The sequence below is a fragment of the Lucilia sericata genome, unplaced genomic scaffold, assembly GCF_015586225.1.
Source record: "Lucilia sericata isolate MDLA Ls3-8-SP2 unplaced genomic scaffold, ASM1558622v1 Contig001083F_arrow, whole genome shotgun sequence".
In the NCBI taxonomy this organism is placed as follows: domain Eukaryota; kingdom Metazoa; phylum Arthropoda; class Insecta; order Diptera; family Calliphoridae; genus Lucilia; species Lucilia sericata.
The window spans coordinates 56,784-84,000 of record NW_023995058.1 but is presented as its reverse complement, the minus strand read 5'-3'; the positions used below and the strand labels follow the sequence as shown (position 1 = coordinate 84,000).

Genomic DNA, 27,217 nt, shown 5'->3' with positions numbered 1-27,217 from the left:
TGAACTAGAACTGAACTAGAACTGAACTAGAACTGAACTAGAACTGAACTAGAACTGAACTAGAACTGAACTAGAACTGAACTAGAACTGAACTAGAACTGAACTAGAACTGAACTAGAACTGAACTAGAACTGAACTAGAACTGAACTAGAACTGAACTAGAACTGAACTAGAACTGAACTAGAACTGAACTAGAACTGAACTAGAACTAAACTAGAACTGAACTAGAACTGAACTAGAACTGAACTAGAACTGAACTAGAACTGAACTAGAGCTGAACTAGAACTGAACTAGAACTGAACTAGAACTGAACTAGAACTGATCTAGAACTGAACTAGAACTGAACTAGAACTGAACTAGAACTGAACTAGAACTGAACTAGAACTGAACTAGAACTGAACTAGAACGGAACTAGATTAAGAACTAAACTTCTGAACAAATATTAAAACGAATATATTTCTACTTTGATAAACTACCCTAACTTTACATTCTGAAAACTAGATTTATTCTGAATTTCAATTAAATTTGTTCAAAAATAAGACGTTATGGAGACTTTTACTGGTACTAAATAGAATATTACTCTTTTTTGCACTCCTCAACTGTAAATTGTACTTAAAAACTCAGTACAATTGTACTAACACACGAATAAATATGGTTTGTAAACAAACAACAACTATAGCAATGATAACAGTGAACACAGCAACAACAACAAAACGAAATGAAAATAAACAACAAAAGCAAAAGAAAATAATACTATTTTTCTCTCACTTTAGTTTCAAATGAAAACAAAACATATACATATGAAAAATACAAAGAGATATAGAGAGAGAAAAACCCAACTGCGTCTTCACATATTCATATTAATGTGTACATATGAAGGTTTCCTTGTTGTTGTTTTTATTTTTCCACACAAAACTGTTAGAAAATAAAAAAAAATATACAAACTACAGGAAAATGGAATGAAATTATTAAGAAAAAATCTTAAAAACAAAATTAAAAAAAGCATTTCCGTGTTAAATTTAAGTGCTTATGAACCTAAAGAAACCAACGAAATGTATAGGAAGAATAGCGAAAAAAAAAACTTGAAATAATAAAGTGTCATAAATAAATAAAAAATATGCTAAATATGACACATAGCAAGAACAGAGGGAGAAGGAATAATAATCTATTAAACGAGGTATAATATCAAAAAATTTAGCTGGATTTTTTATGCTCATAGTTATTTACAGTTTTTTTTTTTTTTTTACAAGAAAAACACTAAGTTCCTTTTAGTTGCTTAAGATATTTAAAGTGACCCTCGTATTATAACCTAAGAGCACTTATGTATGTTTTTTTTTATAAGAGTACGTTGTGTGTTTTTAAGTGTTTTTCCAGGTAAATGAAAATCAACAAAATTTGAATTTTTAATATTACCCCTCTAGCAATAACTAAGACGTATGAGTGATATTTTTTTCATAATAAATAAACAAATTAAATATTACTTATACGCAATAAATTTTGATTTTGATAAATTTCCATGAACATTTTAATCATGACTTGAAGTAGAAATGAACTAGAACTAAACTAGAACTGAACTAGAACTGAACTAGAACTGAACTAGAACTGAACTAGAACTGAACTAGAACTGAACTAGAACTGAACTAGAACTGAACTAGAACTGAACTAGAACTGAACTAGAACTGAACTAGAACTGAACTAGAACTGAACTAGAACTGAACTAGAACTGAACTAGAACTGAACTAGAACTAAACTAGAACTGAACTAGAACTAAACTAGAACTGAACTAGAACTAAACTAGAACTGAACTAGAACTGAACTAGAACTGAACTAGAACTGAACTAGAACTGAACTATAACTAACTAGAACTGAACTAGAACTGAACTAGAACTGAACTAGAACTGAACTAGAACTGAACTAGAACTGAACTAGAAACTGAACTAGAACTAGAACTGAACTAGAACTGAACTAGAACTGAACTAGAACTGAACTAGAACTGAACTAGAACTGAACTAGAACTGAACTAGACTGAACTAGAACTGAACTAGAACTGAACTAGAACTGAACTAGAACTGAACTAGAACTGAACTAGAACTGAACTAGAACTGAAACTAGAACTGAACTAGAACTGAACTAGAACTGAACTAGACTGAACTAGAACTGAACTAGAACTGAAACTAGAACTGAACTAGAACTGAACGAACTAGAACTGAACTAGAACTGAACTAGAACTGAACTAGAATGAACTAGAACTGAACTAGAACTGACTAGAACTGAACTAGAACTGAACTAGAACTAGAACTGAAACTAGAACTGAACTAGAACTGAACTAGAACTGAACTAGAACTGAACTAGAACTGAACTAGAACTGAACTAGACTGAACTAGAACTGAACTAGAACTGAACTAGATCTGAACTAGAACTGAACTAGAAACTGAACTAGAACTGAACTAGAACTGAACTAGAACTGAACTAGAACTGAACTAGAACTGAACTAGAACTTTGCTGCCTTTTTTTAAAATTTCCTTTTATTAAAAATTTATATTCCTCAATGTTGTTGCTTGATTTGAAAAATGTGTTTATATTTGTTGTTTTTGTTATTGTAAATAAAGGTCATTTTAATAATTAATTTACTTTATACATTTATAAAGACCCAAATGCAATGGATTTTTAAACATTTTATTGATTTCAATTAAATGTTAAAATTAAATCAAAGAAAATTACGAAAGAGGGCAAAGAGGTTAATGCTTGTTATAACCTTTAAATATTATAAGAAATATTTTGTTAAATGTTTTATAATCTTAGGATTTTAAATGAAAAAAATGCTTAAGTAACTAATTCTAACTAACTAACTAACGAACTAAGTAACTAACCTAACTAACTAACTCTAACTAACTACTAACTAACTAACTAAACTTACTACCTAACTAACTACTAACTAACTAACTAAAACTAACTAACTACTACTATAACTAACTACTAACTAACTAACTACTACAACATAACTAACTAACTAACTAATTACTACCTAACTAACTAACTAACTACTAACTAACTAACTAACTAACTAACTAACTAACTAACTAACTAACTCAACTTAACTAACTAAATCGAACTAACTAACTAACTACTAATCTAACTAACTAACTAAACTACGTAACTAACTAACTAACTAACCTAACTAACTAACTAACTAACTAACTACTAACTAACTAACTAAAAACGAACTAACTAACTAACTAACTAACTACTACTACTACTAACTAACTACTAACTAACTAACTAACTAACTAACTAACTAGCAACTAACTAACTAACTAAACTACTAACTAACTAACTAACTAACTAACACTAACTAACTAACTAACTAACTAACTACTAACTAACTAGAACTACTAACAACTAACTAACTAACTACTAACTAACTAACTAACTAACTACTACTAACTAACTAACTAACTAACTACACTAACTAACTAACTAACTAACTAACTAACTAACTAACTAACTAACTAACTAACTAACTAACTAACTACTAACTACATAACTAACACTAACTAACTAACTAACTAACTAACTAACTAACTAACTACTAACTAACTACTAACTAACTACTACTAACTAACTACACTAACTACTAACTAACTACTAACTAACTAACTAAACTAACTAACTAACTAACTAACTAACTAACTACTAACTAACTAACTAACTAACTAACTAACTAACTAACTAACTAACTAACTAACTAACTAACTAACTAACTAACTAACTAACTAACGAACTAACTAACTAACTAACTAACTAACTAACTAACTAACTAACTAACTAACTAACTAACTAACTAACTAACTAACTAACTAACTAACTAACTAACTACTAACTAACTAACTAACTACTAACTAACTAACTAACTAACTAACTAACTACTAACTAACTAACTAACTAACTAACTAACTAACTAACTAACTAACTAACTAACTAACTAACTAACTAACTAACTAACTAACTAACTAACTAACTAACTAACTAAACTAAATAACTAACTACTACTAACTAACTAACTAACTAACTAACTAACTAACTAACTAACTAACTAACTAACTAACTAACTAACTAACTAACTAACTACTACTAACGACTAACTAACTAACTACTAACTAACTAACTAACTAACTAACTAACTAACTAACTAACTACTACTAACTAACTAACTAACTAACTAACTAACTAACTAACTACTACTAAGTAACTAACTCACTAACAACTTTTCTATAGAAAAGTTCATCTAATTAAGATCAACTTTTCCATATGATCATTGATCTTAATCAGGTGAACTTTTCTATAGTAAGAAAATTTCATTTGCTTAATATCAGACAAAATATTTTAATTATCAATAAGAGACTTATTACAAAATCTTTAGCTTTGGAACGTTGAAAAACGGAAATAAGGAAAACACTAATCTACGAATTTTTCATAACTACAAATGTATGTAGTTTTTATAGTCATTGTTGTTGTTGTTTTAACTGATAATATTACAAATATGCACACATACATAGATACATACATATGTTTTTACTAATAACAAAAATCATAACCCTGCAGTAAGCGGGAGGGTTTCTAGCAAACTTTAAGTTTACAAACTAAGCTTTTGGTGCTTTTGAGCTGCAGGTTTTGTACACAAAATATTCATAAACGAATGACTCTCTTCTTCTGTCGTTTTATTTGGTTTACTCCTACACACAAACATCGGGGTCGTATTATGTGTAACGGTAATGCTAACATGGCAATATCTATAAATACTGTTACAGATATGCTGCAAAAACAAAAATAGTGCTAAGGACAAAATAGCAACAAATTAATGTTTAAAAGTTTGACTAGCACAAACATGATGATATTGTTAGTGTTTTTTTTTTTTTTGCTGTAATAGTAAATTAAATTAAATTTTAATTGTGCTGCAGCATACAACCACACTAGCACTTGTTTAAATTTTAACAAATTTTTTTTGGAAAATTATTGCTACAAAATGTTGTGATAACGTTTAATGTGTTTCTAAAAGCTGTAAGCATTACAATGGTTGTGATTTCATAGAGGAAAAGTTTTTAAAAAATTTCAGTTCTCAACCAAAATAGGTACCTGACTAATATTTGCAGCATTTACACATGCTTAGCTCTGCACGTACATGTCCTAGTCATTCATAATCCTCAAATATTAACAGAAAAACGTACCAGAAGGACATAAAATTATATTATTCCATTCACACTTTTACTTGTTTTTAGTTGCTGTTGTTAATTTCCTTTTTAGTGTGATTATTTAATGTCTATAGTTTTTATAGTTGTTGTTTTGTACAAAAAAAGTTTAAGTCCTACATGTTTGGAATATTAACTAACAAATAGTTTTCTGATTTTTTCTTTATTGAGCAGGCTGGTCTTTTTAGAGCTGTTCTACAGATAAATTTATTTATCTTTAAGCATATTGCTCTGGATATGAACAACTCTTCTAGAGAAAACTTATGTGATCCGATTAACTTTTCTTTAAGAAAATTTAACGTAATCAGAGTTTAGTTCAGTTTAACTTCAGTTCTAGTTCAGTTCTAGTTTAGTTCTAAGTCAGTTCTAGTTCAGTTCTAGTTTAGTTCTAAGTCAGTTCTAGTTCAGGTCTAGTTCAGTTTTAGTTCAGTTCTAGTCAGTTCTAGTTCAGTTCTAGTTCAGTTCTAGTTCAGTTCTAGTTCAGTTCTAGTTCAGTTCTAGTTCAGTTCTAGTTCAGTTCTAGTTCAGTTCTAGTTCAGTTCTAGTTCAGTTCTAGTTCAGTTCTAGTTCGTTCTAGTTCAGTTCTAGTTCAGTTCTAGTTCAGTTCTAGTTCAGTTCTAGTTCAGTTCTAGTTCAGTTCTAGTTCAGTTCTAGTTCAGTTCTAGTTCAGTTCTAGTTCAGTTCTAGTTCAGTTCTAGTTCAGTTCTAGTTCAGTTCTAGTTCAGTTCTAGTTCAGTTCTAGTTCAGTTCTAGTTCAGTTCTAGTTCAGTTCTAGTTCAGTTCTAGTTCAGTTCTAGTTCAGTTCTAGTTCAGTTCTAGTTCAGTTCTAGTTCAGTTCTAGTTCAGTTCTAGTTCAGTTCTAGTTCAGTTCTAGTTCAGTTCTAGTTCAGTTCTAGTTCAGTTCTAGTTCAGTTCTAGTTCGGTTCTAGTTCAGTTCTAGTTCAGTTCTAGCAGTTCTAGTTCAGTTTCTAGTTCAGTTCTAGTTCAGTTCTAGTTCAGTTCTAGTTCAGTTCTAGTTCAGTTCTAGTTCAGTTCTAGTTCAGTTCTAGTTCAGTTCTAGTTCAGTTCTAGTTCAGTTCTAGTTCAGTTCTAGTTCAGTTCTAGTTCAGTTCTAGTTCAGTTCTAGTTCAGTTCTAGTTCAGTTCTAGTTCAGTTCTAGTTCAGTTCTAGTTTCAGTTTCTAGTTCAGTTTCTAGTTCAGTTCTAGTTCAGTTCTAGTTCAGTTCTAGTTCAGTTCTAGTTCAGTTCTAGTTCAGTTCTAGTTCAGTTCTAGTTCAGTTCTAGTTCAGGTTCTAGTTAGTTCAGTTCTAGTTCAGTTCTAGTTCAGTTCTAGTTCAGTTCTAGTTCAGTTCTAGTTCAGTTCTAGTTCAGTTCTAGTTCAGTTCTAGTTCAGTTCTAGTTCAGTTCTAGTTCAGTTCTAGTTCAGTTCTAGTTCAGTTCTAGTTCAGTTCTAGTTCAGTAGTTCAGTTCTAGTTCAGTTCTAGTTCAGTTCTAGTTCAGTTCTAGTTCAGTTCTAGTTCAGTTCTAGTTCAGTTCTAGTTCACTTCTAGTTCAGTTTACTTCAGTTCTAGTCAGTTCTAGTTCAGTTCTAGTTTAGTTCTAAGTCAGTTCTAGTTCAGTTCTAGTTCAGTTCTAGTCAGTTCTAGTTCAGTTCTAGTTCAGTTCTAGTTCAGTTCTAGTTCAGTTCTGGTTCAGTTCTAGTTCAGTTTCTAGTTCAGTTCTAGTTCAGTTCTAGTTCAGTTTCTAGTTCAGTTCTAGTTCAGTTTCTAGTTCAGTTCTAGTTCAGTTCTAGTTCAGTTCTAGTTCAGTTCTAGTTCAGTTCTAGTTCAGTTCTAGTTCAGTTCTAGTTCAGTTCTAGTTCAGTTCTAGTTCAGTTCTAGTTCAGTTCTAGTTCAGTTCTAGTTCGGTTCTAGTTCAGTTCTAGTTCAGTTCTAGTTCAGTTCTAGTTCAGTTCTAGTTCAGTTCTAGTTCAGTTCTAGTTCTAGTTCAGTTCTAGTTCAGTCCATATGATCATAATCAGAACAAAAAAGGGAAGATGATCTTAAAAATGTTGACCTTAATCAAAAAAGTTGTTCTTATAAAGAAAAACTTTTCTAATAAAGAAATAAACAATACGTTTTCTTTGTAACAAATTTTTGTTGAAAACATCAAAATTAAATCTTTAAAATTAATTTCTGTTAAAAACTTCAAACACAAAGGACCCAAACTTCAAGGTTGTTTTGTAATATTTCCTCCGTTTCCACCAAAAAAGGCCTCATATACATTTTAAGGACTTTTTTGCACTTTTGTTTTATTTTCACTTCTCTCTTCTTGTTGCCTTCATTTTATTATGTTTAAACTTTATGCAGTTAAACTTAAAGTAGGTGCATAAGTACAACAAGCTTTAGTGGACAATTCACAGAAACTTTGTTCCTTTATTATTATTATTTTTTTTGTGGCGAAAAGCAACCACCTGATTAAGTTGTAAAATATGAAAGAAGGCATGCATGTTGGTGCACGTTTAAAAAGGAGAATATTAAATTCTTATTTATTTATGTTTTTCTTATGCAGCTGTTCATTTTTTTGGGGGAAATTTCAATACTAAAAATGCTATATTTGGTTGGAGGTCGATTGAGTTGGAATTTTATAAAGAGTTTTCATTAAATTTTTCTTTTAATAAATTTTAGTAAGAATTTTATATGTATATATATTTTATATTTTATATATCTATTGAAAAGTTGCTCCGACCATGGATAACTTTTTGGTAGAATAGTTTCCTAGATTACGACAGCTGACACGAAATGTTTACTTCAACTAAAAACAATTCTTTCATAGCATAGATTAGACTGAAAATAACATTTCGAAAGAAATTGCTCCGATTAAGATCAAATTTTCAATTTAGTGTTAATTCACTTCTATTAGAGTTATCGTTAGTTCTAGTTCAGTTCTAGTTCATTCTAGTTCAGTTCTAGTCAGTTCTAGTTCTAGTTCAGTTCTAGTTCAGTTCTAGTTCAGTTCTAGTTCAGTTCTAGTTCAGTTCTAGTTCAGTTCTAGTTCAGTTCTAGTTCAGTTCTAGTTCAGTTCTAGTTCAGTTCTAGTTCTAGTTCAGTTCTAGTTCAGTTCTAGTTCAGTTCTAGTTCAGTTCTAGTTCAGTTCTAGTTCAGCTAGTTCAGTTCTAGTTCAGTTCTAGTTCAGTTCTAGTTCTAGTTCAGTTCTAGTTCAGTTCTAGTTCAGTTCTAGTTCAGTTCTAGTTCAGTTCTAGTTCAGTTCTAGTTCAGTTCTAGTTCAGTTCTAGTTCAGTTCTAGTTCAGTTCTAGTTCAGTTCTAGTTCAGTTCTAGTTCAGTTCTAGTTCAGTTCTAGTTCAGTTCTAGTTCAGTTCTAGTTCAGTTCTAGTTCAGTTCTAGTTCAGTTCTAGTTCAGTTCTAGTTCAGTTCTAGTTCTAGTTCAGTTCTAGTTCAGTTCTAGTTCAGTTCTAGTTCTAATTCAGTTCTAGTTCTAGTTCAGTTTCTAGTTCAGTGCTAGTTCAGTTCTAGTTCAGTTCTAGTTCAGTTCTAGTTCAGTTTCTAAGTTCAGTTCTAGTTCAGTTCTAGTTCAGTTCTAGTCAGTTCTAATTCAGTCTAGTTCAGTTCTAGTTCAGTTCTAGTTCAGTTCTAGTTCAGTTCTAGTTCAGTTCTAGTTCAGTTCTAGTTCAGTTCTAGTTCAGTTCTAGTTCAGTTCTAGTTCAGTTCTAGTTCAGTTCTAGTTCAGTCTTAGTTCAGTTCTAGTTCAGTTCTAGTTAAGTTCTAGTTCAGTTCTAGTTCAGTTCTAGTCAGTTCTAGTATCAGTTCTAGTTCAGTTCTAGTTCAGTTCTAGTTTAGTTCTAGTTCAGTTCTAGTTTAGTTCTAGTTCAGTTCTAGTTCAGTTCTAGTTCAGTTCTAGTTTAGTTTCTAGTTCAGTTCTAGTTCAGTTCTAGTTCAGTTGTAGTTCAGTTCTAGTTCAGTTCTAGTTCAGTTCTAGTTCAGTCTAGTTTAGTTCTAGTTCAGTTCTAGTTCAGTTCTAGTTCAGTTCTAGTTCAGTTCTAGTTCAGTTCTAGTTCAGTTCTAGTTCAGTTCTAGTTCAGATTCTAGTTCAGTCTAGTTCAGTTCTAGTTCAGTTCTAGTTCAGTTTCTAGTTCAGTTCTAGTTCAGTTCTAGTTCAGTTCTTAGTTCAGTTCTAGTTCAGTTCTAGTTTCAGTTCGTGTTCAGTTCTAGTTCAGTTCTAAGTTCAGTTCTAGTTCAGTTCTAGTTCAGTTCTCGTTCAGTTCTAGTTCAGTTCTAGTTCAGTTCTAGTCCGTTCTAGTTCAGTTCTAGTTCAGTTCTAGTTCAGTTCTAGTTCAGTTCTAGTTCAGATTACTAAGTTCAGTTCTAGTTCAGTTCTAGTTCAGTTCTAGTTCAGTTCTAGTTCAGTTCTAGTTCAGTTCTAGTTCAGTTCTAGTTCAGTTCTAGTTCAGTTCTAGTTCAGTTCTAGTTCAGTTTCTAGTTCAGTTCTAGTTCAGTTCTAGTTCGTCTAGTTCAGTCTAGTTCAGTTCTAGTTCATTTCTAGTTCAGTTCTAGTTCAGTTCTAGTTCAGTTCTAGTTCAGTTCATAGTTCAGTTAGTCAGTTCTAGTTCAGTTCTAGTTCAGTTCTAGTTCAGTTCTAGTTCTAGTTCAGTTCTAGTTCTAGTTCAGTTCTAGTTCTAGTTCAGTTCTAGTTCTAGTTCAGTTCTAGTTCAGTTCTAGTTCAGTTCTAGTTCAGTTCTAATTCAGTACTAGTTCAGTTCTAGTTCTATTAGCTACTAGGCCTACCCTATGTAAACTATGAAGTATCAATTAAAATTCAGTAAATAGAAAAAAATAAAATAAAAAACACGCCCTAATATTTATGCATCCAAAAATATGGAGTATGTGTGCTAATTTTCATAATGATAATAATAATTTATTACCACAATGACAAAGTGTTATGTAAAAATTAGTGCGTGTGTATTTCTACACGTGTGTTCTACTTACCCATTTAAAAATGTGTTGTTACAGATTTTGTTGTTCAGTTGGTAGAAGCATCCTTTTACATTTTAGTTATATTTATTCAAATTTATTAGAGTCGAAACAAAAACAATATAAATTAATTTCATTACTTCACACACATGTACACCAAAGGAAAAAAATTTGAAACGTATGTTTTTTATTGCAGTGTTAGCAGCCGTTACTGTTTGAATTAGTTATTAAATATTTTTTTAAAGGGTTTTGTTTTATGGCAATGACAACATACATATAATTATTAATTTAATTGTGGAAACAAATTAATTGATTAAATTTGGCACCGTTTTTTTTCAACTTTCATAATTTATTTATTTTGTTTTTAAGTTTTTATTTAAATATACTTTTTATATTTTGGATATTTTGTATTGTATTGTTTATTATTATTTAAACACAGGTACTTTAATTTGTTTAATAGTTATAGTTCTTAATAAGTTGTTTATAGTTTTTATGGCTGAAATTCAAAAAAAAAAAAAAAAAAAAACAAATAAAAATTTTAATAAATTTTATGAGAATTTTTAAGATATTCATAAGTAAAACAAAGAAAAGTAAATGAAAGTAAATAAATTTGAAATTGTTAGGAATTTCTTAAGAATTTTAATAAATCAAGAGAATTTTAAAGAAGTTTAAAAAAAATTCAACGAAATTTATGGCAAATATTCAGCATTTTCTATGAATTCCTATGTCCTATGTTTTCTATATAATTCCTTAAAAATTTGTAGTATAACAGTTTTCATGAGATATTTGTTATAGTATAACACTTTAGCGAAAATATTTGTTATAGTATAATAGTTTCTTAGAAATATTTATTATAGTCTAACAGTTTTCTGAAGATATTTGTTATTGTATAACAGTTTTCTAGAGTTATCTGGAGATATTTGTCAGAGTATAACAGTTTTCTATAGATATTTGTTACAATATAACAGTTTTCTGCAGATATTTATTGTAGTATAACAGTTTTCTGGAGATATTTGTTACAATTTTACAGTTTTCTGGAGATATTAATTATAGTATAACAGTTTTCTATAGATATTTGCTACAATATAACAGTTTTCTGCATATAGTTATTGTAGTATAACAGTTTTGTAAAGATGTTTATTATATTATGACAGTTTTCTGCTGATATTTGTTAAAGTATAACAGTTTTCTAGAAATATTTATTGTAGTATGACAGTTTTATAGAGATTTTTATTATAGTATAACAGTTTTCTAGGGATATTTGTTATTGTATAACAGTTTTCTGGAGATATTTGTTATAGTATAACAGTTTTTTAGAGATATTTATTATATTACGACAGTTTTCTGCTGATATTTGTTAAAGTATAACAGTTTTCTAGAGATATTTATTGTAGTATGACAGTTTTATAGAGATTTTTATTATAGTATAACAGTTTTCTAGGGATATTTGTTATTGTATAACAGTTTTCTGGAGATATTTGTTATAGTATAACAGTTTTTTAGAGATATTTATTATATTACGACAGTTTTCTGCTGATATTTGTTAAAGTATAACAGTTTTCTAGAGATATTTATTGTAGTATAACAGTTTTATAGAGATTTTAATTATAGTATAACAGTTTTCTAGGGATATTTGTTATTGTATAACAGTTTTCTGGAGATATTTGTTATAGTATAACAGTTTTTTAGAAATATTTATAATAGTATCACAGTTTTCTACAGATATTTACTGCTGTATAAAAGTTGTTTGTCATTCTGAAGATATTTGTTACTGTATAACAGTTATCTAGAGATATTTATTATAGTATAATAGTTTTCTAGACATTTTTATTATAGTTTAACGGTTTTTTGTAGATATTTGCTGCAGTATAACAGTTATCTATAGATATTTGTTAGAGTATAACAGCATTCTACAGATATTTACGGCGGTATAGAAGTTTTTTGAAGATAATATACGAGTTATCTAGAGATATTTATTATAGTATAACAGTTTGTTGAAGATATTTGTTATATTATAACAATTTTCTGGAGATATTAGTTATATTATAACAGTTTTCTAGAGATATTTATTATAGTATAACAGCTTTCTAGAGATTTTTATTATTGTATAACAGTTTTCTAGAGATATTTATTATAGTATAACAGTTTTTTCAAGATATTTGTTAAGTATAATAGTTTTAAAAAGATATTTGTTATATTATAACAATTTTCTGGAGATATTAGTTATAGTATAACAGTTTTCTAGATATATTTAATACAGTATAACAGTTTCCTACAGATATTTCTTACAGTTTTCTATTTTGAGTTTTAAAACACCACGAAGAGACATCCCCAATAACCAGAACAAGACAAAGTCCAAGACAATGCCCTGCAGAAAACAGATTCCGATGGAACAAAATAGAGGTACTCTGATGCCCGCGTTAACACTCCGGACAGATTAGAAGTACTGACAGTTCTTCTCTGTCCGGGAATTTTTAATAACATTAGAAGATAATATGACCCTGGTAGGGAGGTACTTGTGATAGTATAACAGTTAGGATACAGAATTTTGCTTTAAAAGAAAGTAAATGTTCAACATAGCAACAAGCTTAAAACATTAGTTACATTTTTTTCGTTTCCTGTTTTATTTCATTGCATAGTTTTAGGCCCTCTAATAAAAAACATCTATGAAAATTAAGGATTACTTAAGAAAAAGTTGAATAACTAGCTCAATTTTCAACCGATTTCAATAAAATAATTCTTGTTAATTTCAGAATAAAATGGGCTTTAAAGGTGGGTATATTAATATATAGGATTATATAGAAATATTTTTAAAGAAATTAACTCAAAAAGGAAAATTTTCAAAATAAAAGAGCAAAAAAATATTATAGTTAAAAAATTTCCGTTATATATTTAATATTGAGATAATAAAATATATATCAAATGAAAGCTGTTAATCTCTAGTTTTCTTATACAAAACAATTTTTCTTTTCTATTACAATGCTTAGTATAGTTTTAGGGTTTTTATAGCAAAAGGAAAGGGTAAAAGTTAAGTTTATAGTTTTAAACAAAATGGGAAAATTTCTATAATTTTTAAAAGATTTAGAAAATTTAAATGCCCTTATATCCAAAATAAAGTGCTTTTTGAATAAGCATATATAAAAGTATATGGTTATATAGAAAATTTTTTAAAGAAATCTAATCAAAATAAAAGAAAAGGAGAAAAATCAACAAATTTTTTTTGGATTGAAAATTTTTTTTATATAGTTAAAGCAGATGTAATGAAATATATATATCAAAGGAAAGCTAGTGTTATGTACTTTTTGAAAATTAAGAAATTTGATTGATTGTAATTGCAGGCTGCTGTATAACGAGCGCTTAAGTTAACTAAATAGATTACTATTTTAAGGTTTTTTTATTTAAAATTAAATAAATTGCATATTTAACAACTGAAAAGAATAATTTTCAATATTTAATTTTTGCTATTCAAACTTGAGTTTTCTTACTTTATCTCCCTCACTCACTTGGCTGTTTCTCTCTTTTTAGCAAAACTTTCAACAGATTTTTTTCCATTTTTTTACGTCTTGCTATTGTGCACGAAAAATTATAATATCCACAAAACTCTAATGACAGAAAAAAAACAACTTTGAAAATCTTTTAGTAAAAAAAAAAACGAAATAGATAAAAAACCCTAGAAGAAAAAAAAAGTAATAGAAAATAAATGTTTTTGACTTTGGCATAAATACGAGAGCAAACGGCAGAAAAGAAACAGCAGGAAGAAGAAATGGGGAAAAATATACTTTAAGTATAAAATAGAAACACCAATGCCGCCTACAAGAAGTTCAAAATCAAAGGACTACAGCAACAATAACAACTTACAACTCACACACATATACACTGTTAAGTAAACATATACATTTACATATATAGACGTATAAAGGTATATGTATGGATAGAAAACAAGTGCAGTTAGTAAATGTGAGTGTATGTGTGTATAAAATGCTAATGTTTAAGTGTATTGGTAAAAAGGATACCTTCCTGCATTCATAGTTAATACCAATACACTGCTAAAATAACAACAACAACATCCTTATCATTATTATATCTTGCTCGTCAGAGATGCTCTAGAGAAATTTATCCTTAAAATTTTGTTAGCACAAACACATACACACACATATATATTCCCTCACTAAGTTTACTCTCACAGTTACAATTACACAAAACACACACATACTTATACACTTTAACATTTAGCAATGAAAAAATACTGCCAACATACAAATACTTTGTAATGAAAAAAAAAAAGGCCAACAGGAGGATAAGGAAAAGAAAATTTAGCCTTCATATAGTTTTTGCAAAAAAAAATTTTCAAAAAAAATTATTTAAAATTTTCAAATTCTAAATTACTTTTGCTTTTATTTCAAAAAAAAAAAAAAATCTTTATTTAACAAATATCCACAAATTTTTCCTTTTTTTTACTTTAAAACACTTTTCAAATTATCCTTTAAAATTATATATATATTTAATTTTTTTTTACTAATTTATTATAATAGTTGTAGTTATGTATGTTTAGTTTATTTCTTTTGTAATTATTAAAACACGCGTCGTCTGTAGTTTGAGCAACATTTCGTAGGCAACTGATTATTAAATTGTTGTAGTCCCACTAGACGTATGAGTTACAATGATTTTATTATTGTACCATCAACAAAGCTTTTACTCTCACAACAACAAAGATCCCCATTTTAGTACAATATGTGCGGGAGTATTTGGTTTAAGCTTAAAAAACGGAAATCCGTTAATGTACATATTACTGCTATAAAAGAACTTTTCATGTCACCACCCGCACAATTGTGTTTTAAGCTTGCTTAACCCAAAGCTTTTGCTCAATTATTACGCTCATATGTTTTATTTAACAGTAAACTGCTAAAGCATATGGTTTTACCTCTATACAAAAACATTAACATTAATTCTATTAACAGCCCAATTTAAAAAGAGCTTAATAAAACTCTCAGCATCATCATATTCCTTATTATTAATCATACTACTCGCTCTCTTAATCTCTCTGTTATATTCATTCACCAACTTGTTTATTTTTTTTGTTTAATTGTTAGCTGCTTTTATTTAAAGCATCCTTTTGTTATTGTTATTGTTGTTGTTTTTTTTCAAGTAACCTTGCCTTTGTTTTTATTTCCTCTGCAAAACCATTAACTGTAATACTTGTATAACCATCAAGTCTTTACACTCTCATTTGCACCCCCATACATACTCAATTGTTTTGTTGTCTTGTTGTTATCTAAAAGCTACCAGAGTCTGAATTTTTTGTAAAATATGCCAATAATTATCCAAAATTTCTTAAAAGTCTGAGACAAAGGCGAAAATAAGCTATTTCATAGTTAAAGCTTTATAAAGATCCATAGTCATAGCTATAGAATGGTATATAGACAAGGCTATAGACTAATCTACAGTCAAGACTATAAACTGATCTGTAGTCATTTCTATAGACTGATCTATAGCCAAGACCATAAACAGATTGATTTAGATATATCAAGACTTTAGACTTATCTAAATAGATTAGATCAGATCTATAGTTCAGACTATAGACTGATCTATAGTCAAGAATATATACTGAAATGTAGTCAAAACCATAGACAGATCTATAGTGAAGACTACAGATTGATCTATAGATTATTGACTGATCTGAAGGCCAGACTATAGATTGATTTTTAGTCATGACTATAGACTTATCTATAGTCAACACTATAGACTGATTAATATTAAAGTCTATATACTGATCCATAGTCAAACCTATAGACGAGACTATAGGCTGATCTATATTAAAGTCTATATACTGATCCATAGTCAAACCTATAGGCCAGACTATAGGCTGATCTAAAGTCAAGACTATTCTATAGTCAAGATTGATATATAGTCAAGACTATGGACTGATCTATAGTCAGTACAATAGACTGATTCATAGTAAAGTCTATATACTGATCCACTATATAGTCAAGATTGATATATAGTCAAGACTATAGACTAATCTATAGTCAATACTATAGACTGATTCATAATGAAGTCTATATACTGATCCATAGTAAAACCTATAGACCAGACTGATCTATAGTCAAGGTTATGAACTGATCCAAAGTCAAGCCTATAGACTGATCTATTGTCAAGACAGTAGACAGATCCATAGTCAAGCCTGTAGACTGATCCATAGTCTGGACTGTAGACTGATTTATAGACCATATAGACTGAGCTGTAATCAAAACAAATTTCATTAGTTAAGATATGTCAGCTTTGTGGCCTCCTGTAGTGGTTAGAGTTCTAGTCTGGTAGACCCGAGTTGGTGGGTTAGATTCCCACCTGAGGCACTGGTTAAGGAGCGCACAACAGGCTTAATAGAGGCCTAGGTGTATTTCTTCGGATTTGATGTATATATGTACATCTTCCTTTCAAACTAACTACTAACTAACTAACTACTAACTAACTAACTAACTAACTACTAACTAACTAACTAACTAACTAACTAACTAACTAACTAACTAACTAACTAACTAACTAACTAACTAACTACTAACTAACTAACTAACTAACTAACTAACTAACTAACTAACTAACTAACTAACTAACTAACTAACTAACTAACTAACTAACTAACTAACTAACTAACTAACTACTAACTAACTAACTAACTAACTAACTAACTAACTAACTAATTAACTAACTATGTCAGCTTTCAAGTAAATGAGCGATAATTCATTTACATAGAATTATAAAACTATTTCTATTTATATTTTTCTATATCAACGTCTTGACCACAAATTATTGATCATACACCACACCGGCTATAAATCTAATCAAATCCATTTCATTATTTCATTACAAATTTACTACTCTCTCTGTGAATATCTAAGTAATTAAAATAATAACATAAACAAATAAAAATCGAATTAAATAAAATTTATTAGTTATATTAAAAAAAAAGTGGAAAAGTTCTCAATTATTGAGTCTATAGACTTATCTATAGTTTAGTTTTGTATATAGATCAGTCTATAGTATTTTTTATAGATTAGTCCGTAGTCTTAACTTTTGAACAGTCTTTGTCACATATCTATACATTATTTTATAGTCTTTGCTATAGTCAAGACTATTGACTAGTCTATAGCCAAAACTATATATCAGTTTATAGTAAATACTGTAGGCTGATCTATAACAAAGACTATACATTGATTCTAGACTGATCAATAGTTAATACTATAGGCTGATCTATAGCAAAGACTATAAAATAATCTAAAGGCAAGTCTTGACAATAGACCCGTCTACAGGAGTATAGACCAACCTATAGTCTTGACTATAGACCAACCTATAGTCTTGACTATAGACCAACCTATAGTCTTGACTATAGATCAGTCTATAGTCTTGACTATAGACCAGTCTATAGTCTTGACTATAGACCAGCATATAGTCTTGACTATAGATCACCTATAGTCATGACAATAGATCAGTCTATAGTCTTGACTATAGACCAGTCTATAGACTTGACGATAGACCAGTCTGTAGACAGGACTATAGACCAGTCTGTAGACAGGACTATAGACCAGTCTGTAGACAGGACTATAGACCAGTCTGTAGACATGACTAAAGACCAGTCTATAGACTTAACTATAGACAAGTCTATAGTCTTGACTATAGATCAGTCTATAGAATTTACTATAGACCAGTCTATAAATGCTGTAGGCTGATCTATAACAAAGACTATACATTGATTCTAGACTGATCAATAGTTAATACTATAGGCTGATCTATAGCAAAGACTATAAAATAATCTAAAGGCAAGTCTTGACAATAGACCCGTCTACAGGAGTATAGACTTTAGATCAGTCTATAGTCTTGACTATAGACCAGCATATAGTCTTGACTATAGACCAGCATATAGTCTTGACTATAGATCACCTATAGTCATGACATAGGTGACCAGTCTATAAAGTTTACTACAAACTAGTATATAGTCAAATAGTTTTGACTATAGACCAGTCTATAGTTTTGACTATAGACCAGTCTATAGTCTTGACTATAACCCAGTCTATAGTCTTGACTACAGGCTAGTATATAGTCTATAGTGTAGACTATAGACCAGTCTGTTGTCTTGACTATAGTCCAGTCTATAGTCTATAGACCACTCTATAATCTTGACTCTAGTCCAGTCTGTAGTCTTGACTATAGACCAGTCTATAGTCTTGGCTATAGACCAGTCTATAGTCTTGACTATAGACCAGTCTATAGTCTTGACTATAGACCAGTCTATATTTTGGACTATAGACCAGTCTATAGTTTTGACTATAGACCAGTCTATAGACATGACTATAGACCAGTCTATAGACTTAACTATAGACCAGTCTATAGTCTTGACGATAGACCAGTCTATAGACTTGACTATAGACCAGTCTTTAGTCTGGACTATATAGACCAGTCTATAGTCTTGACTATAGACAAGTCTATAGTCTTGGCTATAGACCAGTCTATAGTCTTGACTATAGACAAGTCTATAGTCTTGACTATAGACCAGTCTATAGTCTTGACTATAGACCAGTCTATAGTCTTGACTATAGACAAGTCTATAGTCTTGACTATAGACCAGTCTATAGTCTTGACTATAGACAAGTCTATAGTCTTGCCTATAGACCAGTCTATAGTCTTGACTGTAGACCAGTCTATAGAATTGACTATAGACCAGTCTTGATTGTAGACCAAGTCTGATTATAGACCAGGTCTTGAATATCGTAAAGCAATCTATAATATTAAGTATAGGCTTTAGTATTTACTATAATATCAAAACTTATCAACTCAAAATGGGACACTATGTTAATTTTGCTGTATTGTCGGATATTCAGACCAGTAATCAGGTATGTTTAAAAAGAATATACTGTGTAAATATATTATTTTATATTCACTTACTACACAGATACAACTATATGAGGCTTTTTTGAAAAGTGATCTCAAGCTGTTTACAAACGCCCTAGAAAAAGGTGCAAATCCTTTAATGAAATACCCAGATGAAGACTTGTGTGTTTTATATCAAGCACTACAGACACCTGGTAGCTCAGAATTTATATGGAATTCTATGTCTAGAGGTTATGAACCGATAAATGTAAGTGCTATAATATAACAGTTATAGTTATACAGTTATATTTTCTATTTTTAGGTAACAAATTTTTGTTATCAAGCTGTTAAATATGTTTGCAAATCGGAAGATTTTGACAATTTTAAAGTATTTGTTAATTGTTGCTCTTTATATCCGGCATGGGAATATGTTAACTTATTTCTGCTTAACTCATTGATAAAGAAACTTAACAATGCAAATGTAAAGAATATAAAACAATTTATAGAAGTTATATTTAAAGCGCGAGTATCACCCAATATACCCGATCAAGAAGGAATTACACCATTACAAAATGTGGTGAAAAATATACATTTAAATTATGATAATAAATGTCAAATCATAAAAATGCTACTTTCAAGCGACAACATTAATATTGATACCTTTGGTCAGGGGGAATTAAGAAAAATATTGGAAATGGATTATACTGATATAAGATAGCCCCAGCAAATAACTGTATTTAAGTCTCTGGATAATTGTATAAAGGCGAGTGCATTGAATATGTTTGAAAAACTGTATAAAGAGCATTTTAACTCTATAACCGGATGTGAAAACTACAACTTGTTAATTAGTTCGATAGAAAGTAAAAACCATAAATCATTTAATGTAGTTTTTTCTCATTTCGTACGATATGCCACAGAAAGCGAAATTTCTAGTGCTATCGAAAAGTCATATTGCTGTGAAAATAATTATGTATATATAAGCAAGCTTATCACGAAACTGGCGTCCAACTACTCCATTGCTGATGGCGTCTCTTTTTTACCAAATTGTAATAATAAAATTTATTCTACTTTATATATTTATGAACAACATTCTTGGTGTTCACGTTTTATGCTTAAGTTAAAGCCGTCAATTGATGAGCATACCTCAGCTCAAGCTTTAGAAATATTGAAGAAAAAATCTGCTAAAAATTCTTCACTTAGTATTAATGAGAAACTAGATTTACTACTACAAAGGTTATCAGTAGAAAATTAATGAACAAAACACCTCTATATTCTATTATATAATTAGTTAATTAAACATTTGTTTAGATGGCATGTTAATAAAGTAATAAAATTTACAAAAATTTATTTCCAACTGCAGTAATATGAATCCTCAGATCGTATACGTATTACCCACATATAAAATATCTCACATACGCCCTGTCAAACAGTTTGCTTTTCAACACCAGATTGTATACTTATTAAAAATTTCTATATAAATAAAATATTTCACATACGTCCTGTATGTCAAAGAAACTATGCGAGAAATGGGATACACGCTCAATAGATTGATCAAAAATTACTTATTAATAAAAGTCATGACTATAGACAAGTCTTGATTATTGACAAGTCTGTCATCATGACTATGGATCACTGTATAGTCTATAGTCAGGACTATAGAGCAGTCAATAATCTGGGCTACAGAATAGTCTATAGTCCTGACTATAGACCAATCTATAAAGGGGATTATATAGGTTGGACTATAGACTAGTCTATAATCCATATTATAGACTGTACTACAGACTAGTCTAGAGACTGAACTATAGACCAATCTATAGACTGGATCATAGACCAATAGATGGTCTAGACTATGTCTGGACTATAGATGTATGTCAAATAAAGTATGCGAGAAATGGGACACCCGCTCCATAAATTGATCAAAAACTACTTATCAATAAAAGCCATGACTATAGACAAGTCTTGATTATTGAAAAGTCTGTAACCATGACTATGGATCACTGTATAGTCTATAGTCTGGACTATAGACCAGCAAATAGTCTGGGCTACAGACTAGTCTATAATCCATATTATAGACTGTACTACAGACAATTCTATAGTCCTGACTATAGACCAATCTATATAGGCGACTATAAACTAGTCTAGACACTGAACTATAGACTGTATCATAGACCAATCGATAGTCTAGACTATAGATCAGACTATAGTCTAGACTATAAATCAGTCTATAGTCTGGACTATAAATCAGTCTATAGTCTGGACTATAAATCAGTCTATAGTCTGGACTATAGAGCAGTCTATAGTCTGGACTATAGAGCAGTCTATAGTCTGGACTATAGAGCAGTCTATAGTCTAGACTATAAATCAGTCTGTAGTCTGGACTATAGAGCAGTCTATAGTCTGGACTATAGAGCAGTCTATAGTCTGGACTATAGAGCAGTCTATAGTCTGGACTATAGAGCAGTCTATAGTCTGGACTATAGAGCAGTCTATAGTCTGGACTATAGAGCAGTCTATAGTCTGCACTATAGAGCAGTCTATAGTCTGCACTATAGAGAAGTCTATAGTCTGGACTATAGAGCAGTCTATAGTCTGCACTATAGAGCAGTCTATAGTCTGCACTATAGAGCAGTCTATAGTCTGGACTATAGAGCAGTCTATAGTCTGGACTATAGAGCAGTCTATAGTCTGGACTATAGAGCAGTCTATAGTCTGGACTATAGAGCAGTCTATAGTCTGCACTATAGAGCAGTCTATAGTCTGCACTATAGAGCAGTCTATAGTCTGCACTATAGAGCAGTCTATAGTCTGGACTATAGAGCAGTCTATAGTCTGGACTATAGAGCAGTCTATAGTCTGGACTATAGAGCAGTCTATAGTCTGGACTATAGAGCAGTCTATAGTCTGCACTATAGAGCAGTCTATAGTCTGCACTATAGAGCAGTCTATAGTCTGCACTATAGAGCAGTCTATAGTCTGCACTATAGAGCAATCTATAGTCTGGACTATAGATCAGTGTATAGTCTGGACTATAGATCAGTGTATAGTCTGGACTATAGATCAGTCTATAGTCTAGACTATAGATCAGTCTATAGTCTGGACTATAGATCAGTATATATTCTGGACTATAGATCAGTCTATAGTCTGGGCTATAGATCAGTGTATAGTCTGGACTATAGATCAGTCTATAGTCTAGACTATAGAGCAGTCTATAGTCTGGACTATAGATCAGTGTATAGTCTGGACTATAGATCAGTGTATAGTCTGGACTATAGATCAGTCTATAGTCTAGACTATAGATCAGTCTATAGTCTGGACTATAGATCAGTCTATAGTCTGGACTATAGATCAGTCTATAGTCTGGACCATAGATCAGTCTATAGTCTGGACTATAGATCAGTCTATAGTCTGGACTATAGATCAGTCTATAGTCTGGACTATAGATCAGTCTATAGTCTGGACTATAGATCAGTTTATAGTCTGGACTATAGATCAGTTTATAGTCTGGACTATAGATCAGCCTATAGTCTGGGCTATAGATCAGCCTATAGTCTGGGCTATAGATCAGCCTATAGTCTGGGCTATAGATCAGTCTATAGTCTGGACCATAGATCAGTCTATAGTCTGGACTATAGATCAGTCTATAGTCTGGACTATAGATCAGTCTATAGTCTGGACTATAGATCAGTCTATAGTCTGGACTATAGATCAGTTTATAGTCTGGACTATAGATCAGTTTATAGTCTGGACTATAGATCAGCCTATAGTCTGGGCTATAGATCAGCCTATAGTCTGGGCTATAGATCAGCCTATAGTCTGGGCTATAGATCAGTCTATAGTCTGGACTATAGATCAGTCTATAGTCTGGACTATAGATAAGTCTATAGTCTGGACTATAGATAAGTCTATAGTCTGGACTATTGATAAGTCTATAGTCTGGACTATAGATAAGTCTATAGTCCGGACTATAGATAAGTCTAAAGTCCGGACTATAGATAAGTCTATAGTCTGGACTATAGATAAGTCTATAGTCTGGACTATAGGCTGATATATAGTCCAGACTATAGGCTGATCTATAGTCTGTACTATAGATAAGTCTATAGTCTGGACTATAGATCAGTCTATAGTCTGGACTATATATCAGCCTATAGTCTGGACTATAGATCAGTCCATAGTCTGGACTATAGATCAGTCTTTAGTCTGAACTATAGATCAGTCTATAGCATGGACTATAGAGCAGTCTATAGTCTGGACTATAGATCAGTCTATAGTCTGGACTATAGATCAGTCTGTAGTCTGTACTATAGATCAGTCTATAATCTGGACTATAGATCAGTCTATAGTCTGGACTATAGATCAGTCTATAGTCTGGACTATAGATCAGTCTATAGTCTGGACTATAGATCAGTCTATAGTCTGGACTATAGATCAGTCTATAGTCCGGACTATAGATCAGTCTATAGTCCGGACTATAGATCAGTCTATAGTCCGGACTATAGATCAGTCTATAGTCTGGACTATAGATCAGTCTATAGTCCGGACTATAGATCAGTCTATAGTCTGGACTATAGATCAGTCTATAGTCTGGAATATAAGATCAGTTTATAGTCTAGATTATAAAGTCTGGACTGTAGGTCAGCCTATAGTCTGGACTATAAATCATTCTATAGTTTGGACCAGTCTTTAGTCTTGACTATAGACCAGACTAATCTGAAAACTTGAGTATAGACTATATCAAAGTCTTAAGATTTAGGGAAAATGATATGGCAACTTTAGTATTTCTCTGGCAAACAATAATTCTTTTTTCTTTGTTGTAGACGATACCTCTCGCAGCATGATTTTGTCTGGCTAGATGTTAATGGGAGCGTAGACTTTTCCATTCTATAAGTATGTATGTATATGTGAGTTTAAGTGGAAAATGAGAAAATATTGTTTTGAACCTTATCGTATGAGAATCGTGCATAAGTTTAAATGTTTGTAAGCTAGAAAAACGAATGCACAAACTTCGTGTGAATATAAGTGCATATGTATGTATGTACATACATTTCTATAAATGTATATTTGTATGTTTATTGAGTTAGGTTCAATGATGCTGTTAATGTTGTTGTTGTTGTTTTGTGTACCTTTTTTTTCTTGCTCTTTAGTAATGAATGTTTTTTACTTGTAGTTGCAAGTGTGTGTTTGCATAGTTTTTTCTTGCTGTTTAATAGTTGTTGGTTGTATGGTTTGATTGTGTTGGCCATTGTTACAAATCGTTTTTTTTTTTTGTATACCAGCAAAAAATAAACTACTAACCTTGTCTTTGAAACAGGGTTATTGTTGTTGTGTTTTTGACCTTAGCTACATGCATACATAGAAAAACAATCTTGGAAAAAGTCAGCTAAACGGAACAAAGCACACAAACTCATAAAATTGCAAAACAAAAAAGTAAAATGTTTAAAGAACTAAATAAGTATTTACTAATTTAACTAAAATTCCTTTCAATTGCTTGGGTTGTCTCTTCACATTGCTGGGGTTGTAAATAATGTTCTTCTTTTTTCCTAGTAAACCCATAAAACCAGCTGTTTTGTCAGTAATAAAAATTAATTTCATATTAATTTGTTTTTTATGACATTTTACTACGTCCTTTGTGTAACACATCTTTTGTCATCTTTTTTACTTTTTTGTCCTTTCCTAAGTCCCTAAATTTTTTTTCTCCCTTTGTTACGTACAAGGTTATGAATGAAAAGCTCTTTGACTTTGTTATGGTGTATAGATAAAATATTTTTTTTATTATTACAATTTGCTTTTAGCCTATTTTTTTCTGTATTTACATTTCCTGTATTAAGTATTCTCTAACTGCTGCTCTATTTTGTCAAAAAGCAATCATTTGTTTTATGAATCCTGCTAGGAAAGAGAGCGATAGAAATAGAGAGTGCAAAATACTACTTATATGTCTCCCAGAGCATAAAAGCTTTTGTTTTTTTCTTTCTTGTAAATTACATGTTAATTTATGATTTTCCGTTATGCAATTGCTATCAGCTGCCAGAGGTATACAATCAACTGAACTAACTGCCTACTACTACCAAGGTGTAGAAATATTGAAAGCCATTGTACACAGCAGCAACAATTTGTTACATACCTTTAGGCTGTTATCTTTTAAAAAGCTTTTGTTAAACGGAAAAGCTTTTATGACAACATGTAGAAAAGTTTTTACAGTTAGCGAAATTGAAGGAGAAAAATGCAAATTATATACTAAAACTAAATTTTTAAAATATGTAAATCAAAACTAAAATAAAATGTTCATAAAATGTATATCCAAAAGTATATACTCTAGTCTAAAATCTAGTCTATAGTCTAGTCCAAAATCTTGTCTATAGACTAGTGTATAGTATACTGTATATTCTAGAGTATAGTCTATTCTCTAGTCTAGTATACAGTCCAGTCTATAGTCTAGCCTAAAGTAGTGTATATTCTAGTGTATAGTCTAATCTATAGTCTTGCCAATAGTCTAGTACATAGTTTTGGCTATAGTTTAGTCTATAGTCTAGCCTAAAGTCAAGTCTTCAGTAAAGTCTATAGTCGAGCCAATAGTCCAGTCTATACTCTAGCTATAGTTTAATTTGTATTCTAGTCTATACTCTAGTCTAAAGTCTAGTTTATAATCTTGTGTAAAGACTAGTCTATAGACTAGTATATTGTCTAGTATTTTATATAATCTATAGTCTAATCTAAAGTCTAGTCTAATATCTAGTCTATAGTCTAGTCTAGTATATAGTCTAGTCTGTATTCTATAGTCAAGTCTGTATTCTATAGTCAAGTCTGTATTCTAAAGTTAAGTCTACAGAGTAGTATATAGCCCAGTCTATAGTCTTGCCTGTAGTCTAGTCTGTAGTCTAGTCTATAGTATATTCTGTAGTCTAGTCTATAGTCTTGTATATAGTCTAGTCTATAGTCTTGTATATAGTCTAGTCTATAGTCTAGTCTATAGTCTAGTCTATAGTCTAGTCTATAGTTTAGTCTATAGTCTAGTCTATAGTCTAGTCTATAGTCTAGTCTATAGTCTAGTCTATAGTCTAGTCTATAGTCTAGTCTATAGTCTAGTCTATAGTCTAGTCTATAGTCCAGTCTATAGTCCAGTCTATAGGCCAGTCTATAGTCTAGTCTATAGTCTAGTCTATAGTCTAGTCTATAGTCTAGTCTATAGTCTTGTATATAGTCTAGTCTATAGTCTAGTCTAGTCTATAGTCTAGTCTATAGTCTAGTCTATAGTCTAGTCTATAGTTTAGTATATAGTCTAGTCTATAATCTAGTCTATAGTCTAGTCTATAGTCTAGTTTATAGTCTAGTCTATAGTCCAGTCCATAGTCTAGTCTATAGTCTAGTCTATAGAATAGTCTATAGTCTAGTCTATAGTCTATAGTCTAGTCTATAGTCTAGTCTATAGTCTAGTCTATAGTCTAGTCTATAGTCTAGTCTATAGTCTAGTCTATAGTCTAGTCTATAGTCTAGTCTATAGTCTAGTCTATAGTCTAGTCTATAGTCTAGTCTATAGTCTAGTCTATAGTCTAGTCTATAGTCTAGTCCATAGCCTAGTCCATAGCCTAGTCTATAGTCTAGTCTATAGTCTAGTCTATAGTCTAGTCTATAGTCTAGTCTATAGTCTAGTCTATAGTCTAGTCTATAGTCTAGTCTATAGTCTAGTCTATAGTCTAGTCTATAGTCTAGTCTATAGTCTAGTCTATAGTCTAGTCTATAGTCTAGTCTATAGTCTATAGTCTAGTCTATAGTCTAGTCTATAGTCTAGTCTATAGTCTAGTCTATTCTATAGTCTAGTCTCGTGTATTATATGGTTAATAGTGTAGTCTATAGTATTGTCTGTACTACAGTTTATAGTTTAGTTTATAGTCTAGTCCTTAGGCAATTCTATGGTATAGTCTATAGTCAAGTCTATTATCTAGTCTATAGTCTAGTGACTAGATTAATTTATAGTCTTGTCTATAGTCTACTCTAGTTTATAGTACGTCTATCGTCTTTGTCTTTGCTGTTACTAGGGTTATAATAAAAGACACACGCATTTAATTATATTGCATGATCATTTCCAATTATAACTCGGGTTCCCTTAAATAACAATCACACCATGATGAAATTCATAAAAATAAGAAA

The 27,217-nt window shown here is 30.6% G+C and overlaps 2 protein-coding genes across 3 annotated transcripts in view; one reads left to right on the top strand and one right to left on the bottom strand.

Moving 5' to 3' along the window:
* Nucleotides 1-27,217, bottom strand: part of LOC119609905 (sodium- and chloride-dependent glycine transporter 1) — a 129,021-nt gene that overhangs the window by 59,492 nt on the left and 42,312 nt on the right. Inside the window, exon 1 of one of the 2 annotated variants that reach the window (XM_037964934.1) lies at nt 10,229-10,593. The exons of the other annotated variant lie outside the window; for it this stretch is intronic. The gene's annotated coding sequence lies outside the window, so the exon portion shown is untranslated. Of the gene's footprint in view, nt 1-10,228; nt 10,594-27,217 lie in introns of those variants that run through there. 2 annotated transcript variants of the gene reach the window in all.
* Nucleotides 18,980-20,205, top strand: LOC119609909. The gene is made up of 3 exons (XM_037964938.1): nt 18,980-19,098; nt 19,158-19,343; nt 19,398-20,205. The coding sequence occupies exons 1-3, from the start codon at nt 19,045-19,047 to the stop codon at nt 19,791-19,793; spliced, it is 636 nt and encodes a 211-aa protein (XP_037820866.1). The 5' UTR covers nt 18,980-19,044; the 3' UTR covers nt 19,794-20,205.

Coding starts and splice junctions, on each gene's coding strand:
- LOC119609909 (XM_037964938.1), top strand. CDS start 19,045: ATGGGACACTATGTTAATTTTGCTGTATTGTCGGATATTCAGACCAGT. Junction 19,099..19,157: donor ATATTCAGACCAGTAATCAG/GTATGTTTAAAA, acceptor CTTACTACACAG/ATACAACTATATGAGGCTTT. Junction 19,344..19,397: donor GAGGTTATGAACCGATAAAT/GTAAGTGCTATA, acceptor TTCTATTTTTAG/GTAACAAATTTTTGTTATCA.